The sequence below is a fragment of the Nymphalis io genome, chromosome 19 (assembly GCF_905147045.1).
Source record: "Nymphalis io chromosome 19, ilAglIoxx1.1, whole genome shotgun sequence".
Taxonomy (NCBI): domain Eukaryota; kingdom Metazoa; phylum Arthropoda; class Insecta; order Lepidoptera; family Nymphalidae; genus Nymphalis; species Nymphalis io.
Window position 1 is genome coordinate 6,488,754 of NC_065906.1, and position 11,959 is coordinate 6,500,712.

The 11,959-nt window shown below is 30.4% G+C and overlaps 1 protein-coding gene across 3 annotated transcripts; it reads left to right on the forward strand.

Annotated features, from left to right (window-relative positions):
• The first annotated feature begins 517 nt into the window (after positions 1–517).
• Positions 518–11,655, forward strand: LOC126775978 (senecionine N-oxygenase-like). 3 transcript variants are annotated; one of them, XM_050498220.1, is made up of 9 exons: positions 518–647; positions 4,398–4,600; positions 5,952–6,090; positions 6,760–6,931; positions 7,250–7,525; positions 8,046–8,209; positions 9,733–9,876; positions 10,928–11,158; positions 11,241–11,655. In XM_050498220.1, exons 1-8 carry the CDS (start codon positions 567–569, stop codon positions 11,129–11,131), a joined length of 1,383 nt encoding a protein of 460 aa, XP_050354177.1. In that variant the 5' UTR covers positions 518–566; the 3' UTR covers positions 11,132–11,158; positions 11,241–11,655. The 3 variants fall into 3 exon arrangements, with proteins under 3 accessions (XP_050354177.1, XP_050354175.1, XP_050354178.1); XM_050498218.1 differs by lacking the exon at positions 11,241–11,655 and having other exon boundaries at positions 10,928–11,231; XM_050498221.1 differs by lacking the exons at positions 518–647; positions 11,241–11,655 and adding an exon at positions 3,151–3,269 and having other exon boundaries at positions 10,928–11,230.
• Positions 11,656–11,959: the final 304 nt, after the last annotated feature.

Consider the following 11,959-nt stretch of genomic DNA (forward strand, 5'->3'; position numbering starts at 1 on the left):
GATTATATTTTTTCCATGGTCTGCACTATTTAGGGGCAGCCTCCGCTAAAATTCTTTTTCATGGTCAATTTAGAATATAATACAGTTGTCGGAGCGAATGGGCCCTTGTGAATCTAATTTGCGCTTCCATAACCTGACCAATGCACGCATTTTGTTAGTTCAATCTAAAATAAGTTCAATATATTTTCAGTCTTCTTTATTTCTTGATGTAAAACAAAATGTTATTAAATCAACGAATTTAATTTAAAAAAAAAAATCTTTACTCTATGGAAGTTGTACAAATAGATATGAAAACCTTATCCGATTTCATTAAACCGCATCATTGATCAATCATCATCGATAAATCTTTAACTTCTTAATGTAACATAAAAAACATTAAGAATTTAATAAAAGTTTTAACAGTTCGGGATTGACGACAACTTTACAAATTATTATAGATATACATATACTTTAGAGGTCGTTATAATAGAGGTCACGTATAAAACAATTGACACGACGTCAAGGACCACAGTATTATCGTCAATCGTGTGTGAACCAGAACTTTAAATCTTGATATTTGTTTAATAATGTGCACTAAGAATTTATTATATTATTCACTTTATATTTTATATTTAATAAGTTTTGTTTTCGCATTGGATTTAACTAAGGTAAATTTAATTTTAACATATTTCAAGTTATTTGTGGTCTTGTCATTTGATTAAAACAAATTATTATATTAGTTTGGTTAGGTTAGATTTTTTTTTTTAATTATTTAATAGCACAGTTGAAAGATTATTTTTGTAATTTATGTATTATTTGCCATTACATGTAATATGTATTGTAAGCCGAGATGGCCCTGTAGTAAGAACGCGTGAATCTTAACCGATGGTTCAAACCCGGGCAAGCACCACTGAATTTTCATGTGCTTAATTTGTGATTATAATTCATCTCATGCTTTACGCTGAAGGAAAACATCGTGAGGAAACCTGCATGTGTCTAATTTCACTGAAATTCTGCCACATGTGAATTCTACCAACCCGCATTGGAGCAGCGTGGTGGAAAAAGCTCCAAACCTTCTCCTCAAAAAGAGGAGAGGAGGCCTTTAGCCCAGCAGTGGGACATTCACAGGCTGTTACGGTGTTACGGTTAGGTTAGAAGTTTAGAATATAAACATAAATTAAACTTTAATATTTGTCAATTGAGTGTTTGTCATGATATATGATATATAATATTTGTGCAGAATGAGATGTTTATTAGTTGCATATTAATAATATTAATTAAATGACCTTGCTTCCTTATAAATTTGTTGGTAACTTCTGGCAAAAATAATATAATATTTATAATTAATTATAAATATTATATTATTATATAATTAATTTTTATATTAATTAATTAATATTAATATTATTAATTAATTTATATTTTAATTATCTATATAACATATTAAATAAGGTAATTTATTATTTTGTATGGTAATATTCTTTATTTAAGTATTTTCTTGCAAGCTTGAATTGTCATAGTACATCAATATATTAAGTGTAAAGCTACCACTGGTTCGGAAATCAGATTGTAGTATTTCGAGAAGAACCGACCAAAGGTCGGTAACGTTCCCTTCGTGCCTTCGGTTTCTTAAAACACTAAGGGTAAAACCGACAAGACCACATAGAGTAAGAGTGAAAAGAGTCGGTTTTTGTGTAAATTTTCCAAAAAAAAAAAGTACATCAGTTTTACATTTATAATTTAAATACAAGATCTATTTGAGTTATTTCTAAAGCTTAAGATAGTTTTTCTTAATTTTCTCGAAAATGGTACATTTTTGCGCGACGCTTGTAGTGTTGTTGTGATCAGGGACCAAACTTCTACCATATAAGACACTTTGTTCACCCAAAATCGTGCCGCTGACTATTACACCCAACCCGGATAAAGAGCTCCTCTCTTTTACTTCACCACGACCACGATATGAATTAAAACACAAGAAAACTCAAAGGCTCTTACGCGAATTTATACCCGCGATTTTCTAGCCCGGAGAAGAATTACAGAATTTTCATGTTTATTTACTTGTGTTTATAATTCATATCGTGAAAGAAAACATCGTCAGAAAACCTGTATGAGAAGAATAAGATTAGAATTAAAAATTAATTAATTACGAATCAGACTAGATAGTCAGTACTAACAAATTTTATCGCAGTCTTTCAGTTTTTTATTAGTACATGTTATATATCGAAAAGCACGAAGCGATATATCAAAGTGTCAACAGTATTTTCTTAGCAGAATATGGTAAAAAAAGTTAATTTACTTTAAATAAACCCTGTAATAATAAATTGTTGCCATCATTGTTATATATAATAGTAATTATTGTAACTTATTTATCAAATATTATATCATAGTAGGTATACAGTACATTTCTGTGAATATTTGAGACTTCTACAATCCTACATGGCTTTTTGTGTATATTACTGGATCCCACCCGTAGCTTAGCCTGCAGGTACCCTATGCGTTTAGTCAGAATATAACTTATCTCTATTCCAAATTTCATCTATATCCGGTCAGTAGTTTTTGCGTGAAATCGTAACTAACATTAATCCATTCTCACAAACTTTCGCGTTAATAATATGTAGTAAGATAGGAAAGTCATGCCTTGCCATGTCTTCTGAATTCGACAATATCATGTACATATATACACAATTATGTTGATTATTTGGTAAATACATTGACAATCATTGTATAAACACGAAAAGTAAAGATAAACTCTTAACATCACTGTTACCGAATACGCTAAGTCATATAAAAGTACTTCCTAGTACTTATTTCAATCTACAATACTTAAAAAGTTCATATTAATTGGATTTCTAGATTTCGAATCCGAAAAAAAATATATAGACTACTATTCATAGACTGTAACAGTATATATTGCAAGTACCAATATTTTAATACAATCAGTATGTTAATATCGATAGTCGGAACAATTTAAACCGATACCATTACTATTTAGGTATCCTGTCAATATAGTCTCATGGCGTCGTCTTTGTTTGAGATCATAAAGTGCGTTTTCGTGACAATTTAATCTGATACAAGATATTTACATAATACTGTGTGATAATATTATCAATGGAACGCCTTTACTCATACCTAAATACTTGCTCAAAATATTTGTTTTATTTTAGTTTTCTTCAATCATTGTAGTCAATCGTTTATTTTGCGACGAGTGAAGGGAATTATAAAAAAATCAAAAGTCATATCTAATAAAATATTATTCCATTGTTTCGATCTGCATTTCAACGTTCTAAATGGTAAGACTACAAATAATTGATAATAATTATTAAATATAACCTCAACATTGACATTGATGTTTACACAATGATTGATCGGCATTTGTTAATTTACGGCCTTTGTATATTACGATAATGTTATCGTAATATAATAATTAGGTTACATTATTTATGTACAACAATAAATCTATATATTTCAATTTCATTCGGTTTTACGTACTGATTTCTTTAATTTCTATACACAGTTGAATTTCGAAGTACATAATACATATAAAGTTACAACGTGAAGTTGCCGATTGCTATGGGTGGAATCTGACAGCTGTTAGAAGCGCATTTATAAAGTATGCTATTTCTGACTATAGAATAAAATTGTTACTAAATTTAAAATAAAATGTTTTTTTTAAAAAATACTGTATCGCCAAGGTTTTTTTTCATTTCATATTTCATTCATTTCAACGTTCATTTATCATTACTTACTCGTCAATTATCTGCCTATTATTGTCATTTAAATAACCATTTTCCACAAACTAAGATTTAGGTAGAATGAGACAATATACTGGAATCATTTGAGCGGTTCTATACGAAAATTTGTCAAAACATATTTAAACTTACTTTACTTTTCTTTTTGTAATACAAATATGGAAGCATCAGCACTATATTGGAAGTTAATGTATTATTAAAATTAATTATTATTTTAAGTTATTTAAATAAATGATTTACGAATTATTAATTAGAATATCTTAAGTAATAGGAGTTAATGAAGTATAGGTACCTAAAAAGTTAAAAAATTACACATAAACATTATTCAATAACGACATTGGGTCACATACTTTGTTTAAAAAATAATTTCTCCTTCTCGCATACGGTTGTACAACTCCTTCGAGATTATTCTGGAATTATGATTGCGAATATATAATAACTGTACAAAATACTTCTAAAATTTTAAAAGAACCACGACCCATGATTTTCGAGTGTAAGCAAAATTTCACAGGTGATGTGCTTCTGTAATAAATAAGGCTTTGTGACTGGTGACCAAAGCATTTGATATAAATTCTTTTATCCCGACCTAAACGGCTTACACACCTTACTTTTATATTTATACTTTATCATCATAAATATATGTAAATGGAACATTTTGTTTTTGTTTAGACACAAACAACAAATCCTCGAGTATGTATAATCGGCGCTGGTTTAGCGGGGCTAACTTCAGCCAGGTATTTAAAAGAAGAAGGTATCAAATTCGTCGTCCTTGAATCATCTCGATATGTCGGCGGCACTTGGCGATATGACCCTAGAGTGGGCTATGATGAAAACGGTTTACCGTTGCATACAAGCATGTATATGCATTTAAGGTAAGTTCATTTAACGAATTAATTGATTAATTTATGGAACTGACATCACCATCAGCTTCGATAATGATATCGCTACTTATATATGTATGTGTAGTCTAGGAGTTAGTCATTTATTTATTTACTTTTATAATGCCAAATTTTTCCAATGTAAATCAAATCAACAAAGGTTTATAATATTAATATACGAGTATATAAGCAGCTGCGCTTCGCACTGTCACTATTTATGTTACAATATGCGTAAATTTCATGTTCTTGAATGAGGATATAGAATAGTGCGGTTTTTGTTGACATTGTATTTGATTAACCATAAAATAAACTATAATACGTAATGTTTTTTTACATAACAACCGCGTCCAAAAACTAAAATGTATAAATATAAATAGATAATCTGTTTTTAAAAAACCCGTGACCTCACTGATGAATGTCGTTTGTTTCTCCTAATATTTAAGCAGCAGTTATCTTCTCAATAACGTGAATTGAACATGATTAGACGTCGTTACGGAGTTAATAGAAAATTGTTATTTATCATGCTACAAAATGCACTCTCTACAAAAACAATTGAAAATCTCTTAATTTATAAGTAAATATCAATGTTATGAACAATATTTTAAAAATATATTTAATCGTTAAAAACTTTTTTTTTTTTTTTTCATTATCTTGATGCGTTTCATATTACAAACATTGTAATCTATAACTAGTTTGATCGATTGTCATTTCTTTAAGCCTCTAGCCTTTAAGAATCTATCCTGGTTTCAGGGCTTACATTAACTTCATATATCTATTACTTCCTTTCTCTATCTCCGTCCATTCTCTTTTTTTTTTTTTGTTATATAAAATTTATTATACAAATGATCGATCATTCTAAATAATAAACATACAGGCGTTCCACAAAATGCAATTGCCATCTAATAAGATATGATAAGTAATATCGACTTAACCTTTATCACTAGCGATAAGAAACATAACAAATGATATTAATAGGTCTTAAGCACTGACGTTGATTATGACATAAGAAACTAGTATTCACTTCACACGATAAAATTTTTAATGATTAACCGCTTATAAAAGTCTGCCAGTGGTGAATGATTGCAGGTTCAACAATGAGCACGCACCTTTAACTTATCATGTGCTCAATATGTGTTTATTATTCATCTCGTACTCAAAACTGAATTAATCATACCTTTCAGCTTTTTGATTACAAAATTTGTTTGCAAAATCTTATATTTATAAATTGTAATTTGTGCATGACCTAGATTAAAGTCTGCAACATCGCAGTGGAACAGCTTGGTATATGGAATACTCTCCTTTTCCATCATGTGGAATTTATATTTCTCATTTGTTAATATTGTAGAACTAATCTTCCAAAACCTACCATGGAGCTGAGAGGGTTCCCCTTGCCAGACGACATACCTTCGTTTCCGAGCTGGAAAATTTACTATAATTACATTAAAAACTACACAAAGCATTTCGATTTAGAGAAACATATAAAGGTAAATTATTATCTGCATTTACATATGTCCACGTGTAATACTTATGTTTTTAATACTATACTCTATATTTTTCATAATGATTGTTATTTAAACTTAATAGAATTTAAGTAAGACTTTATAAATTAATAAGTTCACACAATCATACATGTCTATAGGTATGGTATGCGTATTAAGTACCATATGTATTATGTCAATAAAATATTTAAAATACCTACATGTCTTGACACAATAAGAGAACAATGTATTCACATTACTCAAGATTGTACTATCACGGGGTTTTTTTAAAACACAAGTAATAGTTACATTTACTGTATTCTCATTAATTTTGAATTCGTTATAGTGCTTATTTTATTTGTTCTCAATCTTAAACGAAGATCAGGGGTTCAAGTTCGGGCGAGCACCAATGAATTCCCAAGCGCTTAATTTGTGTTTTGTAATAATTCATCTCGTTCTCGGCGGTGAATGAAATCATCATTAAACGTGCTTATGTCAGACGAAAATCTATCTCATGTGTATTCATCACACCGCATTGTATTATCATGGTGGAATAAGCTCCAAGCCTTTTTCTCAAACGTAAAGGAAGTATTTGCCCAACTGTGGGACATTAATTTATAAGTTGTTACTTTTTCTTATATGAATGGGACATCATTATTAATACATTCTTTTCAGTTTCTACACAAAGTAGTATTAGTTTCTAGAGTGAATAACATTTGGAAGGTCAAATATCAAAACGTGCTAACTGGTGAAGAGTTTGAGGATGAATTTGACTTTGTAATCGTTGGCACCGGACACTTCAGTAAGCCGAATATGCCTAACATTCCTGGAGAAGAAAAATTTTCAGGTATAAAATTTATTTTTATTTACTAAATTATATAATAACATATCTATTTGTATATTTTTTTACATTTAAAAGTTAAAATTAGTGGACAGCGTTTGAAGCTTATTTTTATATATTTGTAAGTAATATTTGTGACAAATTAACCAAACCTTGGAAAGTATAATTTTTGGCTATATAAAAATGTTTAACAAGCAATCACAAAATATCAAATATACAAAATATAACCAAAACATTGCAAACCGAATTCAAAACATTTTTTAATTGGAAGAAAAATAGCTTTTAATAATAATTACTTTTATAAAAAGATTCAAAACCTTTCAGGTTCAATAATACACAGTCACGACTACAGAGAACCGGTTCGTTACAAAGGTCGACGAGTGCTCGTGGTGGGCGCTGGACCATCAGGCATGGACATCGCTATCGATGTGGCCTATGCTGCAAAGACCCTCGTTCACAGCCACCACTCTAAAATTAACTTCCGACCGGTATTTCCAAAGCACTACATTAGAAAACCCGATGTAAAGGAGTTCAATGAAACTGGTGCTATATTTAATGATGGGAGCTATGAAAATCTTGATGACGTCATATATTGTACAGGTTAGTCCTCCAATGTCATTTTCGTAAGTTAATATTAATTTACATATAAACAAGTTGTAATTGGGATCCCATTTGATTTGATTTTGATTGATTTAAAAATTAAAATTTCCGAATATCATTTAAGTTAATCAAGTAACATATTTAAAAAATCATCACTTTGAATTAGAAACCTAATTTACTAAAATATTATTTATAATCTATAAAAGTTTTTATAAACATGCCTATAGAGCTATGTGCAAGCTCGTCTGGGTAGGTACTACCCACTTATCAGATATTCTACCGCAAAACAGCAGTACTTGGTATTGTTGTATTCCGGTTTGAAGGGTGAGTGAGCTAGTGTAATTATAGGCACAAGGGACATAACATCTTAGTTCCCAAGGTTGGTGGCGCATCGGTGATGTAAGCGATAGTTAACATTTCTTACAATGCCAATGTCTATGGACGTTGGTGACCACTTACCATCAGGTGACCCATATGCCTGCAGGCCTTAGTATTCTATAAAAAAAACTATTAATTTCAGGTTTTGAATACTATTATCCATTTCTGGACGAAAGCTGTGGATTAAACCTGACTCCTCGGAGTGTAACACCATTGTATAAATACATGGTGAACATCTATCAGCCCACAATGATGGTAATGGGACTTGTCATACGAGCTTGCCTGGTTGTGGCATTAGACGCGCAGGTAAACAAACACGATATTACACCATATAGTAAGAATTGATTGAAGTGGACCAAATCACCGAATAACAATATCCTAACGCTACGATTCCGCCTACTGTAGTTAATCGATCTTATGGACTAGCAAACCACGCAGGATAGTTTATGGTTCATAAGTGTGTGTGCATAAACACAAGTGCATTCTCTTTTCTGTCACTCTCATAATTCGATAAACCGGCATTCTGATACGCAAGAGAGAGTCCAAGCGCAGAATCCTCTCAGATATCCTGCGCATGCTTTAGATATTCTGAAGCTAAAACCATAATTCCAATCACTTATCAAATTCGGCAATCATTTGAAACTTTTTATCAACGATGTTTTTATTGTCTCTACTTGTAAGATTAAGATACCCAAGTCACATATCATTTAAATATTAGTAGCGCTATGTATAATAAAACGCAAACGCATTTTTCAAACTTCATACCAATATATAAGAGAGTTTTATTTTATTTAGACCTTAATTAAATTTTTCTATAAATAACACCATATTTAAATAAAATAAATACTCTTTATAAGTTAATATCGTTTGTATAATTTTAAAGTTAGATGCATAATTTAGGAGTGCCATCTGTTATTGAATTTATAGAGCCAACTGTCTGTACCTGTTAACTACATCTTATATATACTATTTATTTAACTACATCTTATATATACTATTGACCGCCTCGTTGGTCTAGTGGCTTGATATAAGGCCGCAGAATCGGAGGTCCTGGGTTCAATTCTCAAGTCGAGCCAATAAAACGTTATTGGGTTTTTTTAAGTCTGGAAGTTGGAAGTATGTATACTCCCGTACCTCGGAAAACACGGAAAGCCGTTGGTCCTGCGCTTGAACTCTTTCCGGTCGTGTCGGATTGCCGTCCCATCGGATTATGAGGGTGAGGGAAGAGAGAGTGCACCTGTGTTTGCCCACACACTTGTTCACTATAATATCTCCTGCGTAGTTGGCTAATCTCTCTTGAGATTGGCTGCCGTGGCCGAAACGGAGGACATTATATATACTATCGATATTTAAACAATAGAAGGAAATAATAATATTATTTAATAATAGTCGTTTTGTAAATAAACTAACTTGAGATAAAAATTGTCCTTATTGTTATATATATGCTTACTTTTACTGAATAAACCGAAAGGAGTTTGCCTTAACATCTATGTAATATACATATATTGCTTTGTCATATTTATGTTCAAACAACAAATATATAGATAATAGGGACTAGACAATACTCAGCATGCGATGCAATGCCTCTTTTGTATTGTAAGTTGATCATACTATGTCAGAAACATTCACAAGTCGATAACAACTGTAGAAAAAAAAACAATTAATGCAATTAACACATACGTTTATTTATATATAAAAATATAACATGTATTTATAAATATAATCAAATAGTCAAGACATTTATATTCTTTTTTTTTGTACGCCGATCGAATATAATTCAGTTTTTTCATTACTTTATTAACGATTTTACTAAATAATTACATCTACAGTCTAGATACGCAACCGCAATAATCAAAGGTAACTTCACACTACCAACCAAAGAAGAGATGTTACAAGAATGGCAGAAGCGAGCTGACGTCATCATATCAAAAGGTCGACCTATTTCAGATATACATTTTTTAGCGGAAAAAGAAGTAAGTAAATTCAAAAACATCGTATATAAAATGACATGACGTGTCTTTTGATGTTTTTTCTCTCTTATGTAAGAAATTTATACGCAATTATATGATCTAATACCAGCTTGAAAGTACTTTTTTAAACCTGGCATCAGTTTTGCTCATTAAGATAATTAAAAACTATATTATGTGCTTAAATAATTTAATTTATCGAAAAGTCACTTCACACACAAATAAATACCTTAGTACAGAAAGGCGCTTAGCAAAGAACATTTGAATGAATCCTCTAAACTTTTCTTGATATTATTTTTTCTTTAAATAAACATAATAAAAAAATAATTTATAATGAGTGAGAGCAACATTCCTTATATATTTAATAACAAATGCCAGGCGTGTGTTGCAGTCCTCTTTAAATTCGTTCAAAAAGTATTATTGAATACGACTTGAGCTAAAATATTCTCCGTGTTTAAATGTATATCAGTTTATCGGTTGAACGTTATAGAAGTTCATTGCAACGTTATCTGCATTTTAAGCAAAATATATATGTGCCAACTTTCATGGTGATCAGGGAAGTGGTGTCAAAAGCTATTAACTTTAAACAATAGCAACAATTGTTTTAATGTATGTCGTTACTTAGTCCCACAATATTATCAGACCCGATTTAAAAAATATATTAAATAGCTTACGTAAAAGTCATTGTCAAGTATTCTATCTAGTATTTGTGGGGTATTATTCAATCGAACAGTATTATATTTCAAAATAAATGTCAGTATGTAAAGTCGATTAGAAAACGATCGACATATTCTATAAATAAGCATGAACTATGCTTGATGAATAATCTAGACCGTTGAACTAAAACCCTAAATACTAAAATCGAAATCGAATGCAAAATTAATTTAGGATAGTATGCCTTAATACTTCAACTCAACTACTATTACAGTATATTTTTATATTGTTATACTAATATTTAAATTTTTATTTGTATTTGCCTTTCTTATAATTTAAAGGTGATATTAAGCTGTTTGCTATCTACAAAATGCATTATAAAAAAATCATCATATTTTCGCAGGACGAGTATTACGCTGAATTAACAAAGGAATCCGGGATAGACAGAGTTCCACCCGTCATGTTCAAAATTCGGGTAACGGATACGGAAGCAAAGTTGGAAAACCTATATACATACAGGGACTACAATTACACGGTGATAGACAATGAAAACTTCATCAGGACGTTAGATAATATAACCAAAAATAATAGTGGCAATAGTTTGTAAATACTTTGTTTATAATTTACCGTTTAGGTATGTAGTGAGAGAATACTTTGAAAATCATATTAAAAATTTATTTTTACTTTTTTTAATAACAGCTCCTCCATTTTTTAAGGAATCAATCCAATTCAGCATGAAGCGTATTAGATACGAAAATACCCCAAGAAGTCAAACTCAAACGTGGGATTTTCTCATCACAAGAAAACAATTGTGCTAGTAATTAAAATAAAATTAGGTTTTTATGTGTTTACCATGTCTTACATACGTTTACCTACATACTATAGGTAAAAGTGTGACCCTAAAAACCCACCCCATATGAGATACCGCCTTCCCAAGTTGAAGAAAGAAAGCGAAAGAAAAATTTCTGTAATGAACTCTGATGGCTCAGTGCTAACAACTCAACTATCATAACTAACGATAGCTAAATTCTAGGGTAATTTTTAACGTATTCATAACTGGTGTTATGTCCCACACTTCGTGGTGTAATAAAATACTTTGAAACCTTATATATCCACCAACTAGATTAAAGGACATATAATCAGTAAGTCATTTTTATTAATTTTTATTAATGTAATCATAATTATGTTTGTGAAAAATCAACAGATTGTTATATATATGTGAAAATAAAAAATAAAATATAGTTTTTATTTATAATACGAATTTCAATAACACTAAATATTGTACATTATTAACTTTACTCCTTACTTAATCAACGTTGTATAGCGTATGAATATCTCTCTCTGACATCAGTAATACAACATTCGAAAGAAAAAGACAAAGCATTATGTTACATGACAATGTTAATTATTATGTATAAAAAATAAATAGCACCGC